This window comes from Dermatophagoides farinae, chromosome 2 (assembly GCF_024713945.1).
Source record: "Dermatophagoides farinae isolate YC_2012a chromosome 2, ASM2471394v1, whole genome shotgun sequence".
Classification (NCBI taxonomy): domain Eukaryota; kingdom Metazoa; phylum Arthropoda; class Arachnida; order Sarcoptiformes; family Pyroglyphidae; genus Dermatophagoides; species Dermatophagoides farinae.
The window spans coordinates 3,234,454-3,251,056 of NC_134678.1; the positions used below are offsets into that span (position 1 = coordinate 3,234,454).

At 29.7% G+C, this 16,603-nt stretch overlaps 5 protein-coding genes and 1 long non-coding RNA gene across 6 annotated transcripts; 3 read left to right on the plus strand and 3 right to left on the minus strand.

Annotated features, from left to right (window-relative positions):
* Positions 1-338: 338 nt before the first annotated feature.
* LOC124499038 (cytoplasmic 60S subunit biogenesis factor ZNF622) lies at positions 339-1,596 on the minus strand. The gene has a single exon (XM_047062889.2). It carries the CDS (start codon positions 1,580-1,582, stop codon positions 422-424), a length of 1,161 nt encoding a protein of 386 aa, XP_046918845.1. The 5' UTR covers positions 1,583-1,596; the 3' UTR covers positions 339-421.
* A 78-nt stretch (positions 1,597-1,674) lies between these two features.
* LOC124499041 (uncharacterized) lies at positions 1,675-2,297 on the plus strand. Its single transcript, XM_047062892.2, has 3 exons — positions 1,675-1,800; positions 1,860-2,004; positions 2,085-2,297. The coding sequence occupies exons 1-3, from the start codon at positions 1,798-1,800 to the stop codon at positions 2,237-2,239; spliced, it is 303 nt and encodes a 100-aa protein (XP_046918848.1). The 5' UTR covers positions 1,675-1,797; the 3' UTR covers positions 2,240-2,297.
* A 1,235-nt stretch (positions 2,298-3,532) lies between these two features.
* On the minus strand, positions 3,533-5,243 carry LOC124499042 (uncharacterized). Its single transcript, XR_006959531.2, has 4 exons — positions 4,775-5,243; positions 4,546-4,711; positions 4,362-4,452; positions 3,533-4,065 (listed from the first exon to the last, which is right to left on the minus strand). It is a non-coding gene; the product is annotated as an uncharacterized LOC124499042 (long non-coding RNA).
* A 175-nt stretch (positions 5,244-5,418) lies between these two features.
* On the plus strand, positions 5,419-10,305 carry LOC124495723 (uncharacterized). Its single transcript, XM_075728530.1, has 11 exons — positions 5,419-5,651; positions 5,723-6,282; positions 6,335-6,508; positions 6,603-6,767; positions 6,828-7,079; positions 7,597-7,854; positions 7,919-8,146; positions 8,225-9,126; positions 9,207-9,327; positions 9,388-9,624; positions 9,684-10,305. Exons 1-11 carry the CDS (start codon positions 5,495-5,497, stop codon positions 9,852-9,854), a joined length of 3,225 nt encoding a protein of 1,074 aa, XP_075584645.1. The 5' UTR covers positions 5,419-5,494; the 3' UTR covers positions 9,855-10,305.
* Positions 10,306-10,395: 90 nt separating this feature from the next.
* Positions 10,396-11,694, plus strand: LOC124499039 (putative palmitoyltransferase ZDHHC24). Its single transcript, XM_047062890.2, has 3 exons — positions 10,396-11,075; positions 11,142-11,169; positions 11,234-11,694. Exons 1-3 carry the CDS (start codon positions 10,712-10,714, stop codon positions 11,685-11,687), a joined length of 846 nt encoding a protein of 281 aa, XP_046918846.1. The 5' UTR covers positions 10,396-10,711; the 3' UTR covers positions 11,688-11,694.
* LOC124499040 (40S small subunit processome assembly factor 1) lies at positions 11,683-13,429 on the minus strand. Its single transcript, XM_047062891.2, has 3 exons — positions 12,239-13,429; positions 12,034-12,159; positions 11,683-11,970 (listed from the first exon to the last, which is right to left on the minus strand). Exons 1-3 carry the CDS (start codon positions 12,290-12,292, stop codon positions 11,698-11,700), a joined length of 453 nt encoding a protein of 150 aa, XP_046918847.1. The 5' UTR covers positions 12,293-13,429; the 3' UTR covers positions 11,683-11,697.
* Between the last annotated feature and the right edge of the window lie 3,174 nt (positions 13,430-16,603).

Consider the following 16,603-nt stretch of genomic DNA (forward strand, 5'->3'; position numbering starts at 1 on the left):
AGCTGTTTATTGGCCATCATATCAACATTATTCATTGCAAATAGATATTATGATTATCTATTGATACCATTGTATATTGTAATGGCTATCCTTTCACTAATATCACCAATGATACAACGAATTCGTTTATTATTAACAGCAGCTATTATACTATTCATATTGGTCATTGTTAAACTTTATGTTTCCGTTGAATTGATTCGAAAATATCTTGATATTCGTCATGATTGTTTTATAAATTATCATGATAATTGTTTTGATAAAAATTGGCGATTAACCATGTTGAATACAATGAATGGCTGGGCATTGATGGTCATTTCAACAATTATCGATACTATTAATTTCATATCATTGATGACTATTTTATTTAATTGGTATAAATTATACAAATAAAAAATTCTTTATTACAGCTTTTTTCATCCCATTATTTGAAACCCATTTGACAACGAAAATGTGTCTGTTTTGTTTGATTTGATTTTTGGCCTAATCGCAATTCCATTTTATATTTCAAACGATTCATGTATTGAATATCACGTGCAAATTGTTGGCCTGTTGAACCATTAGCACAGCTACCATTCCAACCAAGCATTCGATAACCGCGTTGAATTTTATTCATCAATTCACGATTTTTCGATCGATCCACAGGCACTAATTGTTTTTGTTGTGGAGGTAATTTTTGTTTATAATAAATCATCAATGAACGGTGACCAATAATTGCACCGGATGGTAATCGTAGCTGATAATTATCATCATCCAATACATTTAAATCTACTTCATCGTCATCCTCTTCCTTCGGTTTCGAGTCATTTGGATAACTGGAAGAATAATCATAAAAATCTTCAAATTCCAATAATGATTCGGTACGGTTATGAAAAATTATTTTCGTATGTCCCACGTCGATCATATGTTGCTGTGTGGATTTAGTCGATGAAAATGTTTTACCATTATCACTACACCAAAGGCAACAATGTCCATGTGCAACTTTTGTACCAAGATAAAGTAATAATCCTTTCACATCGATACAATATTCTAAATCCGGTATGAAAAATGAATGTATTGTAGCCATGTGGGTGAGATTCGATTCAATATCGGTCGAATGATGACTACAGAAAAGACATTCATCAATCGGTATTGTTTCAAGAATTTCTTCATCACTATCCATTTCTTCCCAATCGGATTCATTAAATTCTTCGTCTTTATTTTCTTCTTCGGGTTGTTGTTCTTTATCTCTCGATTTAGTTTTCTGTTGATTATGATTATATCGATTCAAAAGTCTAGCCGCGATGGCCATTTGTCGAACATGTTTATTACTTGCATTATGTTGTTTGAATGCTTTTTGATTGACAAAATTTTTGCCACATACATCACAATAGAATGTTGATTCATTAGAATTTTCTTTCTGACCTTGACCAACATCCATTGTATGTTTGATTTTTATCTGATTAAATTCATCTTCAGTGATTGATTTTAATTGATTTAATTTACGTTTAAGATTATAAAGATGCCATTCACTTTTATAATGTTCACGTTGATGAGTCGTCGATGGTAAACTTATCTGACAGGTTAGGCAAGATAATTTATCCATTCTTTTTTTGTTGGGTAAAAATTTTTCGTATACAAAACACTAATTAATTTCAATTAATATGAGGACAAAAAATATTTCGGTCGAATGTTTTTATATCAGAACGCGTGGCTTTCACTGTCACATTTTATTTGAATGGAATCTTCAAATTGTATGCGGTTTCGCAACGTAACAAAATTTCGATTTGTCAAACAGAATTTAAAAAACACGGCTCCAAAATGGTAATTTATTTTACTAAATGTTTTTCATGTTAATATTAATTAATCTCTCTTACGGATAGGAATCAGAAAATTTTCTAAACAATCTTCCTGTATTTAATAAGGAGAATTTTTCCAAAATTAATACACGTACAATGAAAAAATCATCCAATTCATTTCTATCGGTTTCATCCAAAATTCGTTCAATTAATGATGAATCATTGGAAAGTAAGTGTTATTGTGATGATGATGATCATGATGCACATGCATTAAATGTTTTAATAATCAATTGATTTCCAAAAAAACAGTACGCGAACCCGAATACAATATATTAATCGATTTTCTCAAAAAACATTATCATCAAGAATTGGATGATCCTAAAACGGTACCATCAAAACGTTCATCCATACCGAATACGATCAATAGTTTGGAGCAGAAAAAATCTCGACGATTTTTAAATTAATATAATCTTGAAAAGTTTAAATATTAAATAAATAAATTCTAAAAAATGATTTTCGAAATATTTTTCGATTTTTTTTCTTTTGTTTCCAACAATTTTTTTTTCCTGTATAATACATTGTGACCATAACCATTCGGCAATATTAATCAATGCCAAAGTGTGGCGCCACAATCGGATTTGATAAATCTTTGGAAACGCAATATCTCTTATCATCATCATCATCATCATATCATATATTAAAACGCAACTCGAAAGCATGCATGCATGGCAGCAGCACATAGCATTAAAAAAAAGTCTCTACACAGAGAGAAAAAATGTAAGCTTCACGGCACTACATATGATTTGAAAATGCACAGTGACAGTTAAAGAGAAAAAAGCTATTTAAAAACATTGAGCCGATTACTGTCTAAATATGCGTATGCATGCAACAGCATCATCATCGTTTTGATTTGAAATTCGACTGTTTCAACATTATTGAGATCTATTTCGACATAAATGATATTTAAAGTTAATAGCGCGTCTTTTGAATAATTGAAATAATATTCACTAAATAATAAATTTATTTTTTTAAATAAAATTGTTTTTTATTTAAATTGAAAACTGTATGAAAAAATTCAAAAATTATGAAAGAAATTATCAATAAAATTTTTTATGAATAATTACAGTTTACCTTTAATCTTCCAAATATTCTTCGTAAAAATTTTGCTCTAAAGAATTTTCTTTAAAGAGTGTCAAGGCTATCTTTTTCTGAATGAAATTCACCATCGAATAAGATGGATTTTTCATATTCTTTGATGTCGAAATTGAACGTTTGTTCAATTGATGGAATCGTTCGTATTTATACGAAGAGTGACGATAATTTGGTCCAAATTCCAATGCATCTTCCCAATAATGCAATATGTTGTGGAATTTGGGCGTTAATTTATATATAGATTTATTTGATCGAATGAATAAAAAAAGAAGTCGGCAGTCGCAGTCTATATTTTACACATTATCATCATACATTTTTTTTAATGTATCAGGGCGTTGAGTCGTGTGAGCCCATAACCTGATAAAATAAATATGCTGAGTAATGCACAAGAAATAAGAATATCGTAGAATAGAAATAAGCAAATAAAGGTTTACTAAAACGGACAAAACAAGTGTTATAATTCAGTTCTTAAGTTTACATATAAATATAGTATAAACGGAACCATTGTTCCAAGTAGTTCTACAAAACATTGTTAACATATAATAATTCAATATATTCGAACAGTAATTTATTACATTTGTATTAGCATTGTTCAACCAGATAGATTTTTTATTTTTTTTTTAAAGATTAATTGTGATGTAGGTTAATTCTTTTATGAGATAAATCATAGCTTTAAAATTAAATTGAATAAAAATTTAAAAAACAAAAACAATATCCATTAACATTTGGCAACGAAAACAACAACAATCATAACATTGTAAAATTACATTAAAAATGAATGAATGAAAAATTATTTCCATAATGGGTTATTTGTTATTCATTTCTGAAGTGATATTTTGATATTTCATGATTTAAAAATTTATTTTTTAGAATTTATCAATTAAATTCTAAATTTGATTAATAATGAAATTCAAAATCGGAGCTTAACCTCCAATTAGAAAGCGTATTTACCATTCTTTGATGGAGGTTAATATGTAACTTTGCAGTTTAGCCTGCTAAATAACCTGCAAGTATACACTCAATCTTGCAGTTTACCCTGCTCACTTTATTCCCTGTGTATATATTGGGAATATTCAGGTGTATGATGTGTAAGGATCAAGTATATTTTTTCCGACTTCTAATGCAATGCTTAGAAAACCTGAAATGTAAGAAAAAAACAATTAATTTTTTTTTTGCTATTTGCAAATTAGTAAATAACGATATTTTGAACAACTTCAGACACACACTTTTTGTAACATGAGCAACACAAAACACATTATTTTCTTTTCTTAACGTTGTCTTTACGCTTTAAATTTTTGAGACGTTACCCCCACGTTAAGCGGGATAGTACTGTAAATCTTTTTTCGTTTCTTTTTTTCAAAAACTCAAAAATTTGAGTTTGTCCTTTCCTGTCCACTACTAATATTCAAAAACAAAAAATCCTTCAAACATTACCAAAATAATCGCTCGGGCATAAACGATGATATTTTTGAATGTCTAAAATCCAATTCGTATTTCTTCCACTCGTGTTGGATTATGTTTGCGACTATATTATTTGGAACAAAAAACAAAAATAAAGATTAAGTGCGAAAAACATGATGATATTTATACCAAACAATAACAACAAAACAATACATACCGAAACTAATTTCCAATAAAGACGTCATATAATTTGGTTTTATTAAAAACACGGATTCAATGCGTCAATTAAATAACCGCACTCGAACACAACAAAGAATTAAATGGAATTTGAATGAAAAATTTAACAAAATCGTTGATTTTCGAATCGAATGGCCAACTAATTTCTTTAATGAATTGTAATTGAAATCATCAAATAATTTTTCGGTAGGAATAGAGAAAAAACATACCTGGATTCAAAATGAAATAATATTTTGTCGCATTAACGGTGTGAAAAACGAAATTTTATTTTGACTCCAAATCACTAGTATGTGTCTGTGTCAGCGTGTGTTCAATTGTGTTGCTCGGACTCGGAATTTGCAGTTGGAAACATCCTGTTTCTCTCACCGCCATTCTCGGTCGAAATAGGAAGAGGTGGCAATAGGCAGGAGCATGCGCAGCCAGTTGACTGCTACAATTTTTTATTTATATTATGTGCAGAAAAAAAGATACAAGTTTTCTTTTTTCAATTACGAATATCAATGCTGCTGCTAACGACGGCAAAGCGTTTTTTATTCGATTAATGATGATACATTAAAAAAATGTATGATGATAATGTGTAAAATATAGACTGCGACTTTTTTGTTATTCATTCGATCAAATAAAAATCTATACACAGAGAGAAAAAATCGAAAATCATTTACTCAAAATCCTGTCAATAAACAGCGTTACCATACAAATTACAAGCAGTTAAAAATTGTATAAATTGGAGCACTCAATGTTACGTAGTATATGAATACATATTCATATATACATACATTATTATACACGCTGAAAGCATTCCCTACTGTTGGATGTACATACATAAACACTAATTGGCTTACTCTTTTATATAAAGTATGATGATGATGATGATTTTTTAGGATACTTATATATATATATATATCAATCAATAATAAGTGATAGCAATCATGGCCAGTGTTAATGTTAATCGTAATTTAACCGATCAATTTTATCGGTATAAGATGCCAAAATTATTGGCAAAAGTTGAAGGAAAAGGCAATGGCATCAAAACGGTTATTGTCAATATGGTTGATATTGCTAAAGCATTGAATCGTCCACCAATGTGTATGTTTTGTTTCTATTCTGAATATTTAATTCAATATTTACATATATTTGTTTCTATCTCTTGTTTATAGATCCAACCAAATATTTTGGTTGTGTTCTTGGAGCACAGGTTAATTGTGATGTAAAAAATGAACGTTATATTGTGAATGGATCACATGATGCAGCACGTTTACAAGATTTATTAGATGGTTTCATTAAGAAATATGTTCTTTGCGCTTCTTGTGATAATCCTGAAACAACATTGTTGGTTAATCATAAAAAAGGTACAATTAGTGCCACATGTAAAGCATGTGGCCATCTGGGATCAATTAGCTCACAGGATAAATTGACCACATATATATTGAAGTGTCCACCGGATCAACAAAATGCACCCGGTGCATCAGTGAGTAAACGAAAGAAGAAAGAACGTGAAGAAAAATGCCGCAAAGATGGTCAAAATGGTCGTAGTGGTAGTCCACAACATGATTCCGATGAATTTACAGCCGAAAATGGTGATCAGGATAATGATTGGTGTGATCCAACTGAAGTTGCCGAAGATCTGGATAATAGTGCATTGAAAAAATTGACGCTAAATGACGATCTTGAAAAATCTGTTCAACAACGAATGCAAATTTTTTATGATTTTGTCAAGGTAACTATTTTTCTATTTGGGGTGATATAAACAATAATCAATTTGATTTTAGGAAAAAACTTTGACTAACGGACCGATTGATGTAGCCATTCAAAAGGAAATTCTTAGTGAAGCTGAACGTTTAGAAGTTAAGGACAAAGCTGCCATTGTTCTTTGTGAAGTTTTATTCCGTGATCCAACTAAAATTCCTGAAAAGATCAAGGCTAATCGAAATTTATTTTTACGCGTAAGTTTGACGACTCTGATGATTAATATAATTAAACCATCCATCACCACCACCACCATGGTATAATATTTTTTCCACCTAAATCATCACATAGTTTACATTGGATAATCCCAAATGTCAAAAATATCTGATTCGTGGTTTTGAATTGACTGTCAAAGAATTTCCCATTGAATTGCTTCCACGTGTTGCCACCATTTTGAAAACATTCTATGATGAAGATATTTTGGATGAAAAAGTTCTTATCGATTGGGCTGATAAGGTATGAAAATTAATGAAATTTGAAAATTTCACAATCATTTTTGTTGTTTTGTTCATTTAGAAAAAATCTGCTGTCAAAGAATTAGGAACGCAAATCTTTGAAAGAGCACAAAAATTTATTGATTGGCTTAAAATTGCCGAAGAAGAAGATGATGATGATGACGATGAAGAGGAAGAGGACGAAGTGCAAGTTGTTTATGATGAACGAAGTCGACCAGATAAAATTATTGAATTGGAAGAAAAGAAACAATCGGAAGAGGTGAAAAAATTATTAAATAAAGATAAAGATTTAGATATTGATATTGATGCTATTTAAATAATCATCGTTAATATCATGGCTTTTTCCTTTTTTTTCTATTTAAAAATTGTAAAAAACAAACAACCGTATCAACAACAATGATCCGTATATAATACATTCGATCGAAATATATAATGAATTCTGATAATTAAAATATTTTATTATTATTCAAGAGATAATGATGAAAAATTTAAATTTTTTTAAATACAACTATGTCTACATGATCAGTATGGATTATGTAACAATAGAAAAAGTGTGTTGGTTTTTTGAGCTCGTTCTTGTATTGTTGACGTTGATGATTGTTGTGTGTATGCGTGGTAGAATATATTAATTTTTTGCTTCGCCTAATAGCCATTATGTGTTTGTAATATTTTTTTTCAATCAATCAAATTTCATTCACAATTCATGCTGATTAAAATTGTTTATAATTTATTTCGATGAGATTAGTACATTGACCATTATTATTTTTTTGGATTGATTGATCAAATCGCTCATCGTTTTGTTTTGAAAATTCTCTTTTCATTGAAAAGTGTTTTTTTTTGCATTTCATTCATTCATCATGATTAGTATGTCTCAAGAGGAAATCATTGCCAATACTAAAACGGTCATACAAGGCTTGGAAGCATTAAAAAATGAAAATTGTACCATATTATCTGGCCTATTACAATCATTACAATTGGTTAAGGAAACATCTAAAGGTAGTGATGTGAATACACGTTTGATGGAAGAAAAGGCAACAATCATTAGAAAAAGTATTGAATCAATTGAATTGGGCCTAAATGAAGCTCATGTAAGTGTTCCAAATTGCAATTTGTTTTTCCAATGAAATAACCATTTTCATTTACGCATCATAGGTAATGATGGCCCTAGCTGGACATCTACAAAGTATCGAAGCGGAAAAACAGAAATTTCGTGCACAAGTAAGACGTCTCTGTCAAGAGAATTCGTGGTTACGAGATGAATTGGCAAATACTCAACAAAGATTACAAGTTTCCGAACAAACGGTGGCCCAATTAGAGGAAGAAAAACGACATCTTGAATATATGAATTCATTGAAAAAATATGAAACTGGTGAAGCTAATGTAAGCGTATCTATAATGATATATGATATATAAACGCGAATAGATTTGATTAATAAAACTTTTTGTCTCTGATTTTAGGTTTCCGAAGAAAGTTATACATCAAAAAGTAAAACTGATAACGAAAAAGATCCATTAGATCTTGGATTTCCCGATGATGATGATGATGATAATGTTCACCCTGAGGGACTAACATCGACACCACCTGGATGCCAGATGGCTACCGGTGGTAATCCCGGTTATGAAATTCCGGCTCGTTTGCGTACATTACATAATCTGGTTATACAATATGCATCGCAAGGGCGATATGAAGTAGCCGTACCATTATGTAAACAAGCATTGGAAGATCTGGAAAAATCCAGTGGTCATGATCATCCGGATGTGGCCACAATGTTGAACATTTTAGCCCTTGTATATCGTGATCAATATAAATACAAAGAAGCAGCCAATCTATTGAATGATGCATTGGCTATTCGTGAGAAAACATTAGGTGAAAATCATCCAGCTGTAGCGGCTACATTAAATAATTTGGCCGTATTGTACGGAAAACGATCACGTTATAAAGAAGCTGAACCATTGTGTAAACGTGCATTAGAAATACGTGAACGTGTTCTTGGAAAAAATCATCCAGATGTTGCAAAGCAATTGAATAATTTAGCCTTACTTTGTCAAAATCAAGGAAAATATGATGAAGTTGAAAAGTATTATATGCGTGCATTAGAAATCTATGAAAGTGCACTTGGCCCAGATGATCCAAATGTGGCCAAGACAAAAAATAATCTTGCATCCGCTTACCTGAAACAAACTAAATATAAAGAAGCTGAAGCCCTTTATAAAGAGATATTAACACGTGTTCATGAAAGAGAATTCGGTAATATTAATGAAGAAAATAAACCTATTTGGCAATTGGCTGAAGAACGTGAAGAAAGGAAGAATGGAACTCCAACTATTTCCGATTATGGTGGATGGTATAAAGCGGTTGATAAATGGTATTGTTATTAACTTTTTTCTGTTGTTTTTTTCTTTAAATTTAATTAATTTAATGAAAAAAAAATTCTAATTCAATTAATAGTCCAACTGTTGCAACTACATTGAAAAATTTGGTGGCATTATATCGTAAGATAGGAAAAATGGATGCAGCCGAAGTTCTTGAAGATTTGACTGCTGCGCGAATCAATAAAGATGTAAGTTATATTTGATTGATATGATAGTCGATTCATTTAAATCAATAATTTTATTTTCAGAATCATGAAGTATCGAGCAACAGGCAAGGCAAGTTTACTTATTTAAACAATAGTGATTATAAAGACAATCAACAACTCAAAGATAAACGACGATCATTTTTTAAGGATAGTTTCGAACATGGATCTCGGGAATCGTTGGAAAACAACGGAACAATCGAAATGATTACATCGCCATCATCATCATCATCACCCAAAATGATAAATACACAGAACATCAGTGAAAATAACAATCACAGGGTATGTATGTATAGTGTAGATTTATATTCTTTTCCTTGACAAAAAGTGTCATTCAATAGAATTCGTTATCATCATCATCATCGATTCGTCGTTTAGTATTATCCAGTTCATTTGGTAATCTAGTGGAACATACTAGTGGTGGTAATAGTAATTTATCAAAAATTGGTTTAAAATCAAAACTATTTAGTGCATTTGGTTTTCCTCCTCCTCCTCCGACATCACCAAATTAATCACATTATCAAGTAATCATTTATGATCAAGTTTTATTCCTTGAAGAATTGATTTATTTTTATTTTTTTATTTCACCTACTAAATTATCGTCGACAACGATTGGCTCATTCATTAAGTTCCTTATTCCAGAAAAAAAACTATGTTCGATTCGACTATTTCTTTTTCACATTTGATTTGAAAAAAAATTGAAAATTTTCAACATTCTCCTTTCCCACATCTAATTATATTTTTTTTCTTTATATTCTATAGACTGTGATAAATATTTTGTAACACATTTTGAATGAAACGACGAAAAAATGAGAATAATTTAAAATTGTATTAGAATTATCGGTACTCATCATCATCCATTAACACACACACACACTTACACAGCACTATATCCAATTATTGACATTCAAACCACACTACCATTAATTATTGATTATATTAAATATCATCATAAACCATTTTTATTTATTTTTTTTTTCTTTGTTCAAATAAAAATTCAAACCATTTCGTTACATTTTGATTGTGATTAAAATCACAATTAGAATGTTTCGCCATCTGATGTCCATAATTCTCATCATTATCATCGATTCTACATTGGCTAAAAAAAATAAAGTAAAAGTGAAATTCAATTGTTGGAGCTGTGTATAATTGATTTTTTTTCGTTATTTTTTTCTATGACAACCATCAAAATCTATATGTAGAAATCTAGATTATAAGTCATGCACACGTACACATAAAATAAATCAAACCCGATAAATGGAACATTTCTATTTTGTTTCAACAACAACATATCAAGAATTATTCATCAATATATTATTGTCAATCATCAATTGAATGAATAAAATATTGACCTCATAAACAAACGAATATGTTTTGGAAGAAACGTTATTCGGAATTGTTATCATCGATATTTTTTCTATCGATGATTATTATTGTATTCATATTCGAAGTATTTGTGATACGTCCATATTTGCTGGAAAGTAATGTGTCCAATTTCGTTACATTGCATTTATTCATGGCCATCTTCTTACTTATTAATACTTGTTTAAATCTTTATCTGGTTGTACATACGGATACATCGATCATCGGTATGGTAATGCCTTCTATAACACCATTACCCCCACAATGGCATTATTGTTATGTATGTGAATCGAATACACCACCACGTTCATTTCATTGCAAAACATGTAATCGTTGTATATTACGACGTGACCATCATTGTGTTTTCACATGTAAGTCGTTTATTTGATATTTAAAAATTCATAAAAACTCATTTTAAATTTGTCAATTTTATAAAGCCTGCTGTATTGGCTATAAGAATTACAAGTAAGTTTAAGTTTTGAAAAATTAATTTGAATTTTTAATACCATTTTTTGTTCATTTTATTTAGATATTTTATGGGCCTTTTGTTTAATGTTGGTTTCGCATGCACTTATGCAACGATAATGCATTGGCATTATATTTGGTTGAATATTAATCATCTTGGTTTATGGGCAATCGCCGCTCATTCTGTTCCATTAGGATTCTATCTATTAGGCATGATCGATTTATGGACAACTTGTTGTAATATAATATCAATGCTTTGCATTGTTGGTGCTATATTCGCTTCCGGTTTATTCATCTATCATTTTAATCTGTTACGAATGAATCGTACAACATATGAAAGAGCCAAATCGATTGCCGATTATGATCTAAGTGATTGGCAAAAAAATCTTTCGGAAACACTTGGTGATCGTTGGCTATTGTTAATATTTCTATGTCCATTAATTAAATCAAGTTTACCCGGTGATGGTGTACATTTTCAAACTAAACAGGAAAAATATTTACAGAATAAACAAATTTGAAAAACAATATTCAACGTAATCGTTTATTTTTTGTGATTTTTTCAATATCTTGTCTGCTTAAATATTGTACACCATCTCGAAATCGTCCTAACTGATAATCCATTCCTCGTACTTCATTTAATCCTTTTTTCTTGGGTTGTGGTTTTTGTTTTTTTCGTTTCAATGTGGTTCCTGATGTATGATTTTGTTGTTGTTGTTGTTCACGTTCTTCCCGTTCTCTTTGTTTACGTTCACGAACTTCTTGTAAATGTTGCTGAATATTTTTACCACGTGGTTTTTTTGGCTAAATTAAAAAAAAAATCAAATTTAAAATTCATTTTTTTCTGCAAAATAAAAACATTTTTACCGTTGCGCCTAATCGAATGGCAAGTTCACGTTTGGCTGCACGTTTATCTTTATCAGAAAATCCTTTAATTCCCAAATTAAAGACCTCATGGCGTGCTTTTTCAAGATCAAATTCATTCGGTTCAAGCTTTTTTTTTTTTGATTGTTAATTGAATGTTAAAAAATTAAAAATTAACAGTTTAAAAATTTGAATGAAATTTAATTACCTTTCTTTTTGATGTTTGAAATTTATTATTTTTACGGAAATTTTGTCTTGACATGATAATATAAACAAATTAATCAAAAAAAAAAAACCAATTCAACATGTGAATGTTGTGAAAAATAAATAAATCGTAATCATTAACTGACGAAACTATCGATACAATCGTAATATTATATCTAAAAAAATTGTAGAAATAGTTATCAGATGGCAGCATATGGACTGTTTTTATTTCATAAAAAAAATTCAGTATTAAATGCGTGCGCGCTCAACCGAGAATGAATGTGTGAAAGAGCGACAGAAATCCAAAAAACCGGGCTATAGTCTCCAAAAACTAAAAAAAAAACGGATAGGAAAAGGGAGAACAACAATGATGATGAATGAATGGAGCAATCCATTCTTGAATGAGTGTGTATGTGTGTGAGTTTGTGATGTTCATTCATTCGTTGAATAGCAAATAATGATCGGCAATGATGATGATGATGATGATGATGATGATGACATACAATTGTATTTCAGATTCTTTCGTGTGTTGTATACAACCACAAATTTTTGTAGATTGTTGACTAAACCAGAACAGACGCCAGAGTATGTTATGTGTGGCAAGTAAAAGAAAAAATCGAGCAGATTCGATTCGAATAATAAATGCAATAGGATCCCTACCAGAGAAAAAAAAAGAAGAGCCATGTTGTTGTATTTTACGGGTGGTGGTGGTGATGATTGTAGATATAAATTTTTCTCTTGAATTTTAAACCATTATCATCATTCAATACAATAATAATAATAATAACTACGATTTTTTTAACTTTATACCAGAAGCCAATAATCTCAGTGGGTTTGTTTGTTGTATTATTACAGTGGCAATCTTGGATGACGAAATAGAAGAGAATCTTTGATCAGATTAGATCATCTTTGCTATCTTTTTCCTATCTCTCTGTTTCTGCTTCGCCATTAAAGGTTTCCCCTTGCTATACACATTGATGGCTATTATTATTTTTTCTTTTTTTTTATTGATTTCGTGATTTTACCAAATGTAAAAAAAACTATCAGTGTTTTGAACTGAAGAATATACGAGGTTTTCGTTCTGGCTTCAATCACATTGTGTGTGTGTGTGTCTGTCAATCGTCGTTGATGATGCGACAAGAAAATCTTTTGAATGTCAACATATACGGGCAAATCAGCCGTTAAGATGAAATTTAATTCAAATTGTTGAAATTCTTTTTCTAATTCGTAAGTTTATACATGAATTTTTTTTCTCATTCAAAAAAAAAATTTATTTTTTTTTCAATTCTAGATGATGATAGTGGTGGTGGTGGTGGTGTTGTTCTTACTACATACATAGTAAATATATAAACATCCAAATGCTGCCAATGTAATCATAGTCATTTGATTTGATTTGATTCGACTAATCAATAATACCTTGTCTATCTTAATCATCATATATCTTCATCATATCAGAAAAAAAATTTTCTTTTTGATAATTTTTATCATAAATATCAATTAAATAATTGAAATCGCGTTTGTGTGTGTGTGTGTGTGTGTGTGTATGTAACCAAAACAACGATCGAACAAAAACAAAAACAACCATTCATTCATTCATTCATTCAGAAATATTTTTGGAACAAAAAAAATAAACAAAATAATTATGTTTTGACACTCATCAAGTTATATTACATTGTGGTAAGTGTAATCTTTTTGTTTTGTATACATTCTGTCACATTAATTGATTAATTGTTCAATGTTTTTTTTGAGTCATTGATATTGAGATTATTGAATCAGTAATGGTGACCTGTATATCCGATTCGAATCAATCGAAATTGACCAAATCGATTGTTTTTTTCGAAATTATACGAATTCAAATCAAGGATTCGATTCGAAAAAAGAAAATTGTATTTTCATTGATTAAGGTCGATATAGTCCCTTTCCTCTCGTGATGATGATGATGATGATTGATATAATGTGGTCTTTTTCTCTTTAGACAAATCACAATCATGAAAATTTGTAAATTTTTCTTAAAAAAAAAATTTTTTCTTACAATTGATATTTGCGTGCATCAAATGATCATTATAGTTTTTATACATCCAAAGCAACAATATGAATCACGCAGGTGTGTTTTCGTGTTTGATAATAAGAAAATGGTGATGATGATGATGATAATAACAAGAAGCGGAACAGGGTGCATTTTGTTTGTCAAATATTTGTCTGTCTCTCTCTCTCTCTCTGTGTATATTTCAACTTTAAGTTTATTTTTTAACAAAACAAAAAATGATCACCCATTTTTACAACAATTGGTGATGATAATAATAATGGCCATAGGATGTAAATGATAAATGATTTGAAATCATTCATTATTATCACCAACCATACATCAATATTGTTCATTCATTTTCTTTTAATAATTTGTTATCTTTTATGTTATAAAAAAAGAGTTTTGTTTATCTATTATTCATCGACTATACAAGACGAACAATAATAATAGAAAAAAATAGTGATGGTTAGTTAGATTTTTCTGGTTTACTGATTGATGGAAAATATCCATGACAATCTATATACCATGTGAATACATACTCATACACACATAATGAACATCCGACATTGCACCAACAACATCAACAACAACAACAACAGCAATGAACGAATTCATCCATGAATTGATTCACAATTTGATGATACCTGTTTATTATTATCTTGTTGTTGTTGTTGTTTTCATTTGGCGGCCATCATCATCATCATCATCATCATCAGATACAGATGATATACACATAAACATACAAACACAACGAATGCATACATTAATGACAGATGTTCGGCTTTGTTCGCCCTTGTTGTTTTATGTTTTTGTTATTATTGTTGATTAATAAACTACTGTGAACGACTACTGTGTACCTTGTTAAAAAAAAAAATTTTCTTCTGATAGTAATGTTCAACTTGAAAAACTTTCAAACATTCTATATCATATGAAACATCATTTATCAGTAAAAAAAATAGGATGGTCTATTGTTTTTTTTAGCCGTATCATTTCGAATGGATAATTCATTGTTTTTTCCTTTACAATAGAAAAAAAGGCTAAATATAATATGTAGAAAGAATAGGGATGGAAGCCTATCGCATCCATTATCAGATATACCTGTTTGCATGTATGTGTGTGTTCATGTTTCTCAACTTTTTTTTGCAGAAAAAAAATAAAGCAATATTTTGTGCTTTCATTTTGTAATGCATCGCACCGCTTTACTTACAATACATATGTGATTAATTATCATTATCATTATCATTAATGTACAAACTGCAAAGAAAAAAGAATTCAAATTAAAACTTTAAAAATATTTGAATCAAATGAGAAGGCAACAATTATTTACGGATGAAAACAAACGAATAAACTACATTGAAATAAACATACAGAAACCGAACACAATTGAGCCGAAACATTCAGATTATTGATTTTAACCATAGATCCGATCTGATGAAAATTTTTTCCCATTGGGCTGATAGGCGCTTGACGTTCTACACAATTGTCATCATCATCATCATCATCATCATCTCACCCAAAATCAACAGGTAGTTGTTTTTTGTTTTTAATTTTCATTTAACCAAAGAATCAAACACTCAAACCTCAAAATCATCGGTAGGCAACCAAATAACATAATCAAACCTATGATTTTGAGGTTTTGTTTTTTAAGAGGGTGGCTGCTTGTCAAAAAAAAAAACAAAATTGTCAGCTTTCTCTCTCTATTTCTCCCTCACTCTCCATACAAATTGAACCTGATTTGAGTTTATTTTATTATCATTTTTTTTTATATACAGCAATAATATTTATCATTTTGTTGTTGTTGTTGTTGTTTTATTTTTCCATATAGCCCAGATTTGCTTCAAATGTCTAAATGTTGTTGTTATTTTTTTTTATTAATAATTCTTTATCTTTTCAATTTATTTAGATTATCAAATTCACTTCAAAATATTGATCTAATCAATATTGAAACAACGAAATTTATAAATTGATTTATTCAATGTGAAAAAAAACAAAACAAAAAAAGAAAAAAAAACAATGAAGAAGAAAAAAGATTCTGGTCAATCAATTAAACAATGTGAAATATTTTCAAATTGATTATCAAATAAGAAAAAAAAAATCTTTGATCTTTGTTATTTTGTTTATTATTATTATTTCGTTGAAAAAAAAACAAAATAAAACGCTACAAAAGTGTATCCATTCAGACAGTCACGTGATTTTTTAAATCTTCGACCACATTCTAGTCTATCTGATCTCAATAATCATAATTCAAATCATCATCATCATTATATTTCCGGTGCTACTGCTCATCATAATCATCTTCCTCGTTATCAGTATCAACATCAACATTTTCATTATCCATATTAT

Excerpts from the sequence above, each read along its gene's own strand:
- LOC124499038 (XM_047062889.2), bottom strand. The coding sequence starts at position 1,582 with ATGGATAAATTATCTTGCCTAACCTGTCAGATAAGTTTACCATCGACG.
- LOC124499041 (XM_047062892.2), top strand. Across the intron at positions 2,005-2,084 it reads TAATGATGAATCATTGGAAA|TACGCGAACCCGAATACAAT; the intron begins GTAAGTGTTATT and ends CCAAAAAAACAG.
- LOC124495723 (XM_075728530.1), top strand. The coding sequence starts at position 5,495 with ATGGCCAGTGTTAATGTTAATCGTAATTTAACCGATCAATTTTATCGG. Across the intron at positions 6,283-6,334 it reads TTTTTTATGATTTTGTCAAG|GAAAAAACTTTGACTAACGG; the intron begins GTAACTATTTTT and ends ATTTGATTTTAG. Across the intron at positions 8,147-8,224 it reads ATGAAACTGGTGAAGCTAAT|GTTTCCGAAGAAAGTTATAC; the intron begins GTAAGCGTATCT and ends CTCTGATTTTAG.
- LOC124499039 (XM_047062890.2), top strand. The coding sequence starts at position 10,712 with ATGTTTTGGAAGAAACGTTATTCGGAATTGTTATCATCGATATTTTTT. Across the intron at positions 11,076-11,141 it reads CCATCATTGTGTTTTCACAT|CCTGCTGTATTGGCTATAAG; the intron begins GTAAGTCGTTTA and ends AATTTTATAAAG. Across the intron at positions 11,170-11,233 it reads ATTGGCTATAAGAATTACAA|ATATTTTATGGGCCTTTTGT; the intron begins GTAAGTTTAAGT and ends CATTTTATTTAG.
- LOC124499040 (XM_047062891.2), bottom strand. The coding sequence starts at position 12,292 with ATGTCAAGACAAAATTTCCGTAAAAATAATAAATTTCAAACATCAAAA. Across the intron at positions 12,160-12,238 it reads TTCAAACATCAAAAAGAAAG|CTTGAACCGAATGAATTTGA; the intron begins GTAATTAAATTT and ends AAAAAAAAAAAG. Across the intron at positions 11,971-12,033 it reads CCATTCGATTAGGCGCAACG|CCAAAAAAACCACGTGGTAA; the intron begins GTAAAAATGTTT and ends TTTTTAATTTAG.